This window comes from Anabrus simplex, chromosome 1 (genome assembly GCF_040414725.1).
Source record: "Anabrus simplex isolate iqAnaSimp1 chromosome 1, ASM4041472v1, whole genome shotgun sequence".
NCBI classification, from domain to species: domain Eukaryota; kingdom Metazoa; phylum Arthropoda; class Insecta; order Orthoptera; family Tettigoniidae; genus Anabrus; species Anabrus simplex.
The window spans coordinates 393,637,519-393,652,154 of NC_090265.1; the positions used below are offsets into that span (position 1 = coordinate 393,637,519).

Here is a 14,636-nt window from a genome sequence, read left to right on the forward strand (position 1 = left end):
CATTATCTATATATTAAAAGAGTTTACTGAAAACAGCTTTGGCAAATCCATCTGTCTGTTCTACTGGGCCGATATCCTTCATTTTTGTTTTATTCCCTCTGGAATTACCTGCGGGTGAATCATGAGAAACTGACAGATCTCAAAGTTTAGCCAACTTTGAGTAATGATAAAATGAAATCATTGAATGTTCACTCCAACAACTTCAGGTGAAGGCTTACCCTAACCCTCAATACATTCTGTACTTAGCAGGTTGCTAAGCAACTAACACTTTCATTCTGATATATGCAATTGTCATCCTTAGTAATGTCATTGCATGCAGCCATGTTTGATTACTACCTGTCCAGCCAGATAGTATACACTTCCTCTCATACTCTTTGATTCTCTTACTTTTTGCAACATTAAAATATACTCAACAGATGGTAGAGCGTTCCTAATAACTTACATGGTGCTAAGAGGGAAAAAGTCTATGTCCAAACAGACCCCCACCATGACATACATCTTAGACATTATCCGGGAACACCTATAAAAGGATAACCTAGCTACACTAGAAAGAGTGAAGGCCATGTGGCCTGGCATGAAACGCTCCTGTGAGACTAACCTATGAGCTCACAAGACAACCGTTCTACATAGAACTGCGATTGCAAATTCCATTGCCTTCTACAACAAAACACCAAGCTTTAAACCAAGAACTGCAGGATAAGGAAAAGCAAATATATGGATAGATTTTTACCAAACAGACGGCACATGACATAAGAATGGATGAATTATTATTACAAACTGCGCATACCATAACACCTTTCTTATTAAATGTTCATAAAACAATTGAAAAGGGCAGGCAAACCAATATGACTACGACAGGCATATCAGGATGAGTTATCTGACCTATTTATAATGAATGCTGTGGAGCAGCACGGGACCACTAGTTGTAATTTAAAATAGTTTTTGAATTTTTAAGATATGTTTTCATTTAAATATGGGCACCTGAACCAAGGCTCTTCTTGGTGCAATACAGAAAAATTACAATGACAGCTATATTTCACAATGAAATTACAAAATAAAGTAAACGTATAATGTAATGTAATAGATAAAATAGGACAAAGCGTCATGAATATAATTAATATTTAAGTATTTGGTAACATTACTCTTGAAAATAAAATATTCCTGAAAAAATTATCTGAAATGTTAACATTAGCATCTGATGTGAACATGCACATACAATTTTAATACTAAAATCAGCTTTTCTAAAGAGCATTATTAGCAAAGAAAATATTGATTTACAAGTACAAAAATTACAAACAGAAAACTTTCCAGCTCTTAAATATGTTAGGAACAAAATTCTTGATTAATAAATGCACAGCCTATGAGAAGAATGCTACAAGTGGACGACCATCAAGAATGTTAGTACAGATATTAAATAAAAGAACTGATAAACAGTAAAAGCTTACCCCTTTTGGCACATGGTAACCAGACAGCACAGTGTCTTGAGGCAAAATGCGGCCAATTCCAACTGAGATAGGATTCAATCGAAAAGTTTCCTTGAGGACAGCTTTGGCATATTGAGCCTTAGAAAGAATAGCAGCTGTGATGGGTGTATTAGAATTAGGGAGTAGCTGGCAACTCTCCTCGTACAACTTTTGCTGACTGCTAGGGTTGGTGGCCAGATGATACAGTGCAAAACTTGATGAGAAGGACGTCTATTTACAGAATACAGTACATACCAGTGGATTAGATGCATTGCAATATGATGCTAAATTTAAAATCACATGTTAATCTAGATATCAAAGTCATAGATGATGAAATATGGAAACACGTGGATGGTAAAATTTGTTTACCACCAGAAATACAAGTTAGGTATTGTCAGTCAGTCCGCTAACCATATGCTCTAGAACTACCCCAACATATCTTCATTGTATAGGGAAGTTTCACTTACACTAACATTAATATTTGTTTCCTTGTAAGTTTATTTTTCATAGAAATATGAACATATGCAAACTGAGCTTATGAATAGCATGTTTTCATTTGCTGTGTTGTAAATGTAATAGCAAATAGTGGAACCTGATATATTCATTCACTCAGTCTGCAAAAATTCCATTTTGTACAGAACACTGTTTAACAGACTGACAATGAGGGCTTTAGTTGGGCTGGTATTCACTGGCACTCAGTACTGGTAGTTACAGAATTGCCTAAATAGAGTACCGGAAGTTCTAAAACCTGAAAATCTATAGTGGTATGGACCAGCTCTTAAAATACCAATTCTATAGTTTAAAAATTCTATAAATTTACTGAATTGGTCAGGTAATAGAAATTAATATCATGTGATACATAACAATGGGTGAAATGATAATACTGAAGAAAGATATTTCTTTATGACGCATGTTACAAAGGACTACAAAGAAAAATGTGCTTCAGCAATGAGTTCGTTCGTCTGATGTTAACCACTGTCATTTGCTTGCACCAAACCAGGTTAAATGTTAACTGGTAATAGTCAATACTGCTCAGCATTGAAACAAAGATTTAATCTATGTTTTATGTTAACTAGATTCGTTGTATCTAGAATTAGGTTACATTTGAAACAGAATCTCGATTGCAATAGCAGTGGGTACTGTGACTTGTTAGAAATCAGATGTAATATGTGGTCATGAAATAAGAACAAAATGAGTTTACTAAAGTGGTTAAAACAAAATAAATGTGGTGAAACCAGTGAAAGTAATATTGCAAAAATTTTGAATAAAAATAGTGATAGTGGTGAAAGTGCAGTAAAAAGACCTGACACAGTGGAAAATGCAGTAAATTGTGTAACGGGTTCATTCAATGACATTACTCTTTTGGCTCCTTGTTGAACCTCGGATCAGTGGAATTATTTTAGTGCTGAGAATCCATGGATAATTATTAGTAGAGGTAACCTAGGATGTAATAAACCTCAGTGACTTCACATTTCACAAAATGAGAGAATGAGAGAAAAATCAGAAAATTTGTTGAACCTAAACTTGAGAAAGAATAACATGGATTTAGACTGAACAGATCAACCCTAGACCTCATCTTTTTGATAAGAATGCTCTTTGAAAAATATTGGAATAAGAAAAGAGTGGTTATAATTGTACTTTTGGATACTGAAAAAGTATATGATCACATACCACCTAAATACATACGAAAGTGTCTGAGACATAAAGAAGTGCCAGATGAGATTATAGCTCAAGTAAAACAACTATCTTGAGAGACAAAGAGCTGTGTGCAAATTCAAGGATACAGGTCAAGTTGTTTTGAAACCAAGAGCAGAGTCCAACAAGGAAGTTGTCTATCACCACTTTGCTTTATTATTATAATGGATAAGTTTATAAAAACAGTGAAAAGAAACGATCAATAACAAATGCTCTTGTATTTGTTGATGATGATGGGGTGAGATGAAAGCAGAAGTTCAAACTAAGCTAGATCTTTGGCAAGGAGAATGTGAAAGAATGGGAATGATCATCAGCCAAACTAAAACCATTGGTCTAGTGATCAGTGAGTCGAAATACTGAAGCAGTCCACCTACGAATGCAAAATGAAGTAGATGCTATTAATAACTTGAAATACTTATGGAGTTTTGTTTCTTCTAACAATTTCATAAACCAAAAAATAGGCAATACAATGCATCAAAATTCTACCATTCTGTTCGTCAATATTTTTGGATGACATATTTCCCCAAGCTTCCAAGCTCATACTCTACAAAACATACCTTGTACCAATTCTAATGGATGGACTGGAAGCAGCAATGTTGACTAGTCCTGCAGAAAGTCACCTACAGGTCACTGAAATTAAGTTCCTTTGTTCTTGTCTCCAAAAGACAAGGACAGATAAAATATAAGGAATGAGAATATTTGGCAACAGCTTGGATTGGACTGTTGAAAACCTTAGAATTAAGCAGATGATGGTATGGACGTAAGAGAAGGATGGCTCCAATTAAAGCCCCAAGAGCATACCATGAAAGAAAGGCCCAGAGAAAGACCCTGTGATGGTTCGAGGACAAATTTTCAAAGACCTTGAAAAATGTGATGTAAATTGGCTGCAAAAAGTAGAACATCAGTTGTAGATGGACAAAACAAACTGGAGGAGGATTGTGAACACCGCACCTGGCTTGCTGGAGTGGAAAATTGATCATGATGAGTGTCCAGACGCATGTTGAGAGGAGCCGTCACCACTGTTTTTCATAATGGTTATGGACAAAACTGTGAAAGAGACAAAGGTAAAACATGAGGACAGAGAGCTGAAGGTAATGCTGTTTGCAGATAATATGGTGGTGTGAGGAGCAAACAGAGAGAAAGTAAAGGACAACTCAACATGTCGAGTGAGATTATTGAAAATTATGGAATGAAAATCAGCATGGAAAAGAGTAAGAAAAGAGCTGACTAGAAGTGAAAAGAATTATAAAAATTAGGGACAAAACCTTGAAAATGTAGAGAGCTTCAAGTACGTTGGAAGTGAATTGGTACAAGTGGGTTGGACACTGAGATCAGTAAAAGGATTCAACAGGGAAACACATTCCACCAGAGTGTGAGAAACCTGGTGAGGAGAAAGAAAGTATCAATAAAGTGTAAAGAGGTGATGTATAAGATGTACTACTGCACAATACGGACATATGCAGAGGAGACTGGACACTGACAAAAAGACAGGAGAATAACAAATAAAATCCAAACCAGTGAAATGAAATTTTTAAGAAGTATGATAGGAAAGACCAAAAAAAGAAAAAAAGGAGAGAGTAAGAAATGAGGATGTCAGAAGGAAATCAGAGTGGAAAAGTTTTATGACAGAATGGAGAGGGATGAACTTAGATGGTTTTGACATGTTAAGAGGTTGGAAGAGGGAAGGATGCTCGAGTGGATGATGGAGACCCAGATAGAAGGAGGGAGGACAAGAGGGAGACCCAAACTAAGGTGGTTGAAAATGATCAAGAATAATATTAGAAGAAACCTGGATTGGAACACAGTTAAGGAGGAACAATGATGGCTGGATAGAGGAAGATGGAAAGGTGCCATTAACATCCCAACCCAGCAGGAGCTGGATGAGGGAAATGGATGATGATGATGATGATGATGATGATGATGATGATGATGGTGATGATGATGATGATGATGATGATGATGATGATGATGATGATGATGTTTTCAAAGTAGTAAATTCATACTCACTGTATCCATGCCAGCAAGAATCATGTCTACAGCCATCCCTACCACATCCTTTATGTCCAGTTCAGGAGTACTAAGATACAACTCCAAAAGAGAAGCTTGGCCTTCATCTGACTGATTTAAATTTTTCTCCATTGCTATCTTTTTCTGAGACACAAGCTCTACTGCAACACTGTCAAATTTAGAAAGAAACATAACATTATGTTGAATCTCACATGTCAACAGCAATCAAAATGACAAATCAGTCCAGAAAATTAGAGGGAAACATGGGGAATAGAAAATGGCCACCAAAAGATTAGATTAGATGAGTGAATTTTATAGTTATACCTCTCCATGTACTGATGAGCCTTCTTCATCTTATTATACAGAGGGGTTTCTATCCAGCGCCAAAGTCGCAAACCATTGTCTAGACTTATAATGCAGTTGTTTGTAGTTTCAGCAGCCTCAATCAATTGTGAGGCTCGAGATGTAGGTGCTAGACCAGCCTCTGAAAGTCCATCTAATTGAGCATCAAATGCAACAAGTCCAACCACTGCAAGATTAAGAGCAATTAACAAAGCAGTAATGAATTAAGATTATGGAACATTGATACAAAATTATTTTCAAGCATGCTCCTAAGACTAAAATACCTAGAAGCTGTTTTAGCCAGCAATCAATAATTTGGGAAGTTCTATTAACTGAAAAAACTAATCAAGTGGTTCATTCCAGTTCACCATCCCATCAACCAGCAGCGAGAATATGAAAACCTAAGAGTGCCTGCCATATGGTGTGGCACAACTAATTTCTGTTGTCTCCACCATTACAGTTTTGTGCTCAGTGTGTTCTATGCTGTTTTGTGGTCTAAACACTACTACAGTATCATGGAAGGAGAGTGTAAGAAGAGGAAACGAGTGGTGTTAACAATAAAAGATAAACTGATATACGGATATGTCATAAGCCTGACGGTGGAAAAAAACTGTAATAATTTAATGAAAAGTATGGCATCAGATTGTCTACTATCCATGGCATATGTAAGCAGAAGGATGAACTGCTGAAATTCTGTTCAACCATAGAATCAACCTCTGATATTGTCTTCTACAGAAACCTAAGCATCTTTATTCTTTGCATGAATGGTTTGACATCTAAACCCATGATTAAAGAAAAGGCAAAAGAACTGTACAAGAAAATAGAACCAAAGAGGAATATGTCTTTTCAGATGGCTAGTTAACCAGTTGCATGCCTCACTGTGGTATATGAAAAAAAGAAAGAAAAAAAAATCTTCAAACCATGAAGAAGCAACAGAAATTCTTCCAAAGTTTGAGGAAATAATGGAGAAAAACAAAAGATGAAACAGGCTTATTGTGGCATTATTTACCCAATAAGCCTCTCACAGGATGTGGTGAAAAAGTAGCTGATGGCTTCAAATTAAAAAAAAGACAGTGTTATGTTGGGCAAATGCCACAAGCACGCACTGTGTGACATTGCTGATTAAAGGGAAATCTCAGTGTCCGTGGGCATTTAAACATACCATATTTGCTCGCATATTTGCCCCACTTTTATTCACAATTTTGAGGCAGGGAATTGAGGGGAGGGGAAATTACGCGATGCCTTCCGAGTTCAAGCAAAAGCAAAAATACGAGAAATAATACTGACTTGTAGGCAAGAGATGTTAATAAGTGACACATATTTATTCATGCAACTCAATGAATGTATACATAAACAAAGACTTGAAATAATGTTCAATAGGTTACGTGTAATCACATTTCACTTCTATGCTGCTCGTGCAAGAAAGAGGCCTGCTTTTGGGTTTAAGAGCACACTCGCTCTACCGCACTCTCAGCCACCTGCCAATGAGACAAAAAATCCGTTCTAAAAAAAAACCACGCCTTTCGATTATTTTACGTCATGAGAACATAAAGTAGAGACATGTTGCAACTTACCTTTCTCATGCATGATCACTCTCATCAGATGATTCAGCTTGTAGATAATTGCTCTCATCATCGTCTTGCGTGTCTCAGTCTTCTGTCCACGCTATGTTTCCCTCTGATCCATCGAGAGGATTGGAGATTACTGTTATTTCTTCCGAATTTTAGCCAATACAATTTGTTAAACAGAAAGCGCTGCAAATAATTCCCGTTCTCTAGGAGAATATCATAATTGCTCTGGTGATTTGCACAACCCTAGTTTCGAGTTTAAATTAAACTTCATGCTTCATCTCGCAAATGTAATTTTTGCCGTCATTTCTCACTTGGCAGTCGGCTCTACAGCTGGGAACTCAAGACAATATTCGCCCCGCAAGTCCGGCAGCAACTGGAGATGGCTGGTCAGCTGAACGGCCTAGTTGAGCTAAACAGAGGGTGGGGAAATTCTGCAGGGAAAATAAAAATTTGGTTTTCAGTCCTGAAGAAACAGAGCGGGGAAAATATGTAATGGAGGTGGGCGGTGGCGGCCAATACTCATATTCGAGTTTTCGTTTCTCGCCTGCAGTTCCTTAATCCTTAGTCCACACAATGAAGGTGGCACTGATGGCTTATCAGATCAATTATTGCATAAATAATGTGGCCACACGTTGCATCCGATGGAAAGTGGGGGATGTGGCAGTGTTTGACGTAGCTTCTTTCTCTGGCGAGTTTCCTCTTCCTGTCTTTGACGTTCCTGCTCAAACTGTGCAACTGCAGCTGAGATGGTAGCACACCAGCGAGGGTGATCCAATGCGAGAGTATGCCAAGTATTTGGGTTTATTTATACTCTTCTCATGGTCTGCTTAATTAGGTCTTTATATCGCTTCAGAGGAGCACCACGAGTATTCTTGTCAGTGCTGAGTTCAACATACAGGATTTGCTGAGGGAGTTTGCAGTCACTCATACGTTGGATATGGCCTGCCCATCTAAGCTGATGACCAACGATGGTGGCTTCAATGCTGTTTGCTTTCTCGAGAACTGCTATATTAGTTATACAGTCATCCTATTTAATGTTCATGATGGAGCTAAGTTTTTGTTGATGAAATCGTTCCAGTTTCTTGATGTCCCGGCGATTTAGGGTCCAGGTTTCACACCCACACAGTAATGTAGAAATAACAACAGCTTAGTACATCATTATTTCCGTGCGGATATTTAGATCATTGTTCTGGAATACACGATGTGAGAAACGTCCAAAGGCCACATGGGCAGCCTGTATGCTGTTTCCCACGTCCTTCTCAGAGGTACAGTGTGTTGAGAGAATACTCCCAAGGTACGAGAAGTGCTCCACCCTTTCCAGAACTGTACCAGATAGGATGTTATCAAACTCTTGGAGGGGGGGAGGGGGGAGGGGGAGTCCAGGAGCAGGCTGAGTAAGCACTTCGGTCTTCTGAATGTTGACAGTCAGGCAAAAACGTTCATAAGCTTTGTTGAAGCAGATGACAGATTGTTGAAGCTCTTCTGTTGTGTGGGCTGGAGAAGCATTGTTATCTGCATATTGCAATTCTGTGACCTGGGTGGAATAGGTTAATCTTTTGGAGCGAAGGCTGGCATGGTTGAAAAGCCCCCCTCCCGTCATACCAATATTTAATTTCCATACCTATGTTGTTTGCAGGCATTGTCTCATAAAGCACAGCTGCCAGGTGCAGGGCAAAAAATGATGCATCCTTGCTTGAGTCCATTTGTGATTGGAAATTCTTCTGAGATATCATTCTGATACAGTACCAACCATACCATGATGGAGAGCTTGGATCAACAAAATGCTCAGGGCATTCAAAGCGCCTCAAAACTATCCACATAGCGTTTCGAGGAACCGTATCAAAGGACTTTTCAAGGTCATAGAACATTCAGAACAGAGGTGTTATTTGTTCTCTGCACTTCTTCCAGAGTTGTCTTGCAGAGAAGATCATGTCAATTGTACCACGAGAGGCACGAAACCCACACTGAGATTCAGGTAGTAACCTCTCAGAAACAACCTGAAGTCGATTCAGTAACATTCTAGCAAATATTTTTTCAGCTACGGAGAGCAGGAATATACCATGGTAGTTTCCACAGATACTGAGATCATCTTTCTTGAAGATTGCAACTATTCTCAAGTTTTTCATGGCAGCAGGAACACATCTGGTTTCCCAGATTAGAAGAATCAGATAGAAAAGCCTGGTTCTTAAGAGGTGAGCCTCCACTTTGAATGAGTTCAAGAGGAATGTTGTCTGATCCTGGAGCCTTCCCTGATTTCATTCTGCTGAGAGCTTTGATATACTCTTGGAAGGTTGGAGGAGTGTGCATCCAGGGTTGGGGATTATGGTGAGGAACATGTTGAAGAAAATCTTCAGCAGCAGCAGAACTACGGTTCAAGAGTGAGGTGAAGTGTTCTTTCCATCATTTCAAGATGTCCTGGCTGTCTGTAAGAATGGTGGTATTATCAACAGCTTTCAGAGTTCCTGATGATGAGCGGACAGGACCATACAGCTCTTTCAGTCCTGTATAAATAAGTCCCTGATATCTGAGAATTTCTGAAGTTCTTTTGCTGCCACCAGTTGTTCTTCATTTCCTTGATTTCAGACTGACACTTCTGTTTTAGTTCTTGAAAACACATTTTCATCTCTCTGGAGGATGGAACTTGAGAAACAGATGGATAGCCATCCCGTTTAGCCTTGATGAGGTTCAAGATTTCTTCATTGTTATTATCAAAGCAGTCTTGTCTCTTCCTTTCCTCATATCCAAATAACTTTCTGTGCAGACTCTGTAATGATATTTTGAAGCGTGGTCCATTCACATTCTACATCCTTTGTGTTGACTGGGTTGTGAGTTAGTTGTTTTAGAACAGAGTTTTGGTATTCTGTGGCAATGTTTTAGAACAGAGTTTTGGTATTCTGTGGCAACACTATCAAGTTGAAGCTTAGAGGTGTTGAACTTCTTCCTTGTTGGACTCGTAAAGTGGGTTCATGGCTTTTTATGAATGGTAATCCTGAATCAACTAATAAGAAGTTTATGATCTGTCCAGCAGTCATCAATATTTCGGGCTGTTTTCATGATTAGGACATCATTCTTGTCGCACTGTTGGGTGATGACATAATCTATCATATGCCAGTGTTTAGAGCGTGGATGCATCCATGTGGTCTTGAAGCGATTTGGCAATTGGCATTGGGTATTGGTGATAAAGAGCTCATGCTCAGTACACAGGCCAAGAAGTAACAGACCATTAGCACTGCAGTTCCCAATTCCATGTTTACCCATGAATTTTCCCCATAAGAGGTTGTCCCTCTCCACTCTGGCATTGAAATCTCCTAGTTGTGCAAGCTTGTCTGTAGCAGGTACCTTGGTGAGGACTGTGTTCAGCTGGTGGTAGAAGTGGTTCTTAGAATCCTTAACATCCTTAAGAGTGGGGGCATATGAGGAGATGTGAGTAATGAATCTGCCTCCTGCAAGAGATATGCGGAGAGTCATGAGCCTCTCATTTACTGCGATGGGAGCAAGTCAATGATCATTCACCAATTTGGTCTTTACTGCAAACTCACACCATGGATGCGATGTTCATTCTCCTCCTTTCCTTTCCATAAGATGGTGTAGCCTGATGAAGCCTCGATGAGTTTTCCTTCTCCGGCGAATCTGGTTTCACTCAGGACGATGACATCAATGTTGAGTCTCTTTAGCTCATGGCTGATGAGAGCTGTTCTTCTTTTTGGTCTGTTATCGTTGTCTAATAATGTTCTGACGTTCCATGCACCAATAGTGATGAACGTAGATTTCTTTCTTTCATGATTTTGACCACAAGTTGGGGTAATCCTCTGAGTGCGGTTTCCCAGACAGGTTTTGAAAGTGCCCACCAATGTTTAGCCTACATTTTCTACGGTCTTCGCCATTCAGGGTGGGCAGCAGTGGTCCTAAATAGCCCTGCCCAGTCACAGATGCAGGACCGACCATCACACGTCTGCCACCAACATGCAGGTCCAGACAAGAAGCTTCCAGTTTACCCAAATCTGCTTCCATCACCCTTATCCCATCGCCGTTGGGCTTTTAGAGGAAAAGCAGGAGAGAATGCCATAGGCATGAATTTGTTTAAGGTGGATCACAATTTGCTGGGGAGTGACCCATACGCTATGGTCCTGGAGCCATTCACTGTGGCACATATAGCATGAGACAAGTAGTCTCCAGCACCACAATGACGAAGACTCCGAGTACAATTGAGTTGCGCCTTTACAGCCAATTGATGGAGGTAAATATGCGAGTAAATATGGTATCTTGTATTTACCAGTGGAGACTACATGGTGCAATCAAATTCCTGGATGGCCAAAGATATTTTGAAGACTAATCCTTGTTCCTTGTGCCTTACCATAGACACTTTAGAATATTTTAAAGTATATTTATTAAAAACAAAGTGTTTAACATCACCACAGACGCGAATTTTAATTAAGTTATTATTTTCCCACAAATGCCTGAAGATTATTACAAACACAAACTTTTTATTCACGCCACCTAATGTTATCAAAAAGAATTTTACCATAGACGCTTTTCAATATTTTAAATATGTTTTTCATCATTTAAGTTTTTAAACACAATTGTAAACGATACTGTAATTTAAGTATCATTCACATAAATCTCCTTACCCCCACCCCCCCCCACCCATCTTCCATTTCATTTAAAGCATCTAGAACAATAGTTTTTAGATTCCCATGGGATATAGTTTTAAGATCCAATGTGCTTGCTTTTAAATGTTATCATCTAAGATTTTTTATATACAGCTGAAGATGACCACTAAGTGGTCGAAACATGTACTGTGTTTGTTAATGTATTTTTAAGTTTGCCAAAGGCAAAAGAAATAAAGTATCGATTAAGTGGCCTTTTAGATTAATTTGTTGATTATACTCATCGATACGGCCATGAAGTGGACAGCTTGCAATAGATGGGGTAAAATCAATGATGTTGGCTAAAACTCATCATCGTACATGTTTAAATTTCCTGCATTTTCGTGTAACACAAATTTGGTGAGAAAGTTTTCACTTATACATTTGTAGCATGTTCACCCAGACCAACAATGCTAGAGCAACAAGTGGCCCCAGTGAGCCATTCACAAGCTAACAGAAGCATTATTATTGGGATAACAATTCCACATGAATTACTGAGGCTGGGGAAGAAAAGAAACATACTGCGTGCTATTAACTAGTGTGACTTAGCATTTAATCACGATCTTCGCAGGTAAGAAGGACTATCGTTATGATAGAGATACAGGGATATGTTTGAAGACCTTAACGGCAGTAAAGGCGTAAAATGAAAGTATTCAATACAGCTGAACTGGCAGAGGAGGCAACCCATCCATTTGGGGATGAGGAGGAGGGATCCTCAAAGGCTAAGGGAGTAAATCATGAAAGAAAATCCAAGATGCGTTATGCTCAGCATATCAGCAGAAGAGTGTTATTATGTGTTGCTTTCAATCTAAGAACGAGACTTGGATGGAAGAATAAACCAAATTTAGGCCAAACTCCATGAACCCTTGGAACAAATGACAACTCTCCAAATTAAAGTTAAGTCTTACAAAATAAAATCTACTCAATTAATATTTAAGAACTCATCAAAATACATAGCCATCAGAAGGCTGTTACTTGTCTTCTGACACGACCCTGTAGAAATCCACAGCATCATCCGGTATTTCAAAAAACTTCAACAGAGCTTGAACATCCTTCTTCTTTTCTTAGCTCACCATATTTTTCTTTGGTAAAACAGAGGATTTTAGCAATGCTTCATGGCTGGATTTCATTTTCAGAACTTCAACTTCCACTCGGTATGCAAAGTAGGTATCCTGTACTGATACAGAGACTCTCGTATGTCTCTTATTATATGTGATAACACGTTGACTATTCATTTTAAATGGCAACCTAGTTTGTAGTACCTTCTGTGCACTCTCTTTTAGATCTTTGATTTCCCAGTCCCTGCTCAGAATTTTAAGCGTGCCATGCTTCTCTAAGATATCATAGTATTGTTTGGGAGACAGTATGTTTTCCCGTCTTCTGTAAGATTTCTCAATTCTACTGAATACTCTGTTTGGAGCCATGTAGCTGTGTCCCCTAATAGGGAAGAAATGTAGAATATTATTGAATAACAAGCTTTTTTTTTTTTTTTCAAGAAAGCAGTAAGTGTGCCCAGGATGACACTGTTTTTGTTTTGACTGCTACAAGAGTCTGAGAATAAATGTATCGTGGTAGGGCCATCTTTGTGCAGTTTCTTTTCTAGGTTAAAAAGAAAGTCCAATAAAGCCAAAGCAACTTGGTTGCAACCTCGAGGATTCTGTTTCTAGCCAAGTATAGAAAAATATGTCTTCTTTTCTCTGCTCCTTTGAGTGAATCATGATGCAGAGATTGTATAACCACACTTGTCTAGCATAGAAAACTTCACTCACTGATAACATCAGAATTGGTTGATTGTTGCATGTCAAAACATATCTTGATGACACCTGGATTTTCTTCTTTCATTATTTGATAAAACTGCTTTGCACGAAGTTTATGCAATCTATAACTTGTCCTCAGTTCATTCTTCTTTTCTAGGCATGTTTCTGTCTTTATTTTCATGATTAATTTTACAAGTGGAGCATGTATCAGTGTGAGGAGTTCTGAATGACAGATTGAAACACTTATAGAATATATACTTGTATTTTGACAGTGAGCACAGTTTCAATCCAGAACTTATCCTTTCTTCACAGAATGTCTTCCACATCTTATTGACTGAGAGATATGACAGTAAATATCCTCTCTTAGACTTTCCTCTGCCATGATGGCTCTCTCCGCATTTATACCTTTTGATGTGATTCTGAATGGCAACCGTTATGTCCTTGTGTTCCTTGCCTGTTCTGTCATCACCTCGATTTTCTTTAGGTAACTTCCCAGTATGATGAAACCTACTAGCCAGATAAGATAATCTGTCCTTTGATATGCCAGAAATTCCTTGAAAAGTTGCAGCACAGACAGGAAGTATTTCACCAGTTTTCTTCCTAATGCTGTACTTCACAGAAACAGTTTTCTTCTTCCTAGCACTTTCAATGTTCACTACCCTGCACTGCGGTGTAGAAATGTGCATATACTTCAACAGAAACTTGTCTTGATCGATCTTGTTTAAAGAAGTCACATGATGATGGAATTCTGTGATATCTTCATAGCAGAGTTCAGCAGCTTTGCATTGTTTCATCCTTTTAGTTTCTGTACTTGTGGGCAAGTCTTTGAGTCCATGAATGCATTTAATATTAGGTTCGATTTTAGTTCTAGCCAGCTTTCCAGATACTCTCTTCTTGTATCTAGACTTTCTTCCACTGACACATTCCTGAACCGGCATGCCAGTTTCAGAATCTTCAGATTCATTATTCATACTGTTGTAGAGTGAAATAGTTCCTCACACAGTAACTCGCTTAAAACTTCTCAAGGAGTGAATATCATTTTGTCGACAACAATGAGGGCCAATCGCGGAAACATGTGGCATGCAGTTCCAAGAATACATCCTTTCAATAAAGGAGTCCGGCATTCCATTGTTCCACAGAATAACACTTCCGATT

General features: G+C 38.6%; 1 protein-coding gene across 1 annotated transcript in view; it reads right to left on the reverse strand.

The window, feature by feature from the left end:
• The window catches only part of dib (Cytochrome P450 302a1, mitochondrial), a 63,413-nt gene that overhangs the window by 16,941 nt on the left and 31,836 nt on the right, over positions 1 to 14,636 (reverse strand). The window contains exons 5-7 of the mRNA XM_067143538.2: positions 5,490 to 5,694; positions 5,166 to 5,334; positions 1,446 to 1,694 (exon numbers count right to left, since the gene is read on the reverse strand). Coding sequence (XP_066999639.2) covers positions 1,446 to 1,694; positions 5,166 to 5,334; positions 5,490 to 5,694 — 623 coding nt within the window. The remainder of the gene's footprint in view (positions 1 to 1,445; positions 1,695 to 5,165; positions 5,335 to 5,489; positions 5,695 to 14,636) is intronic.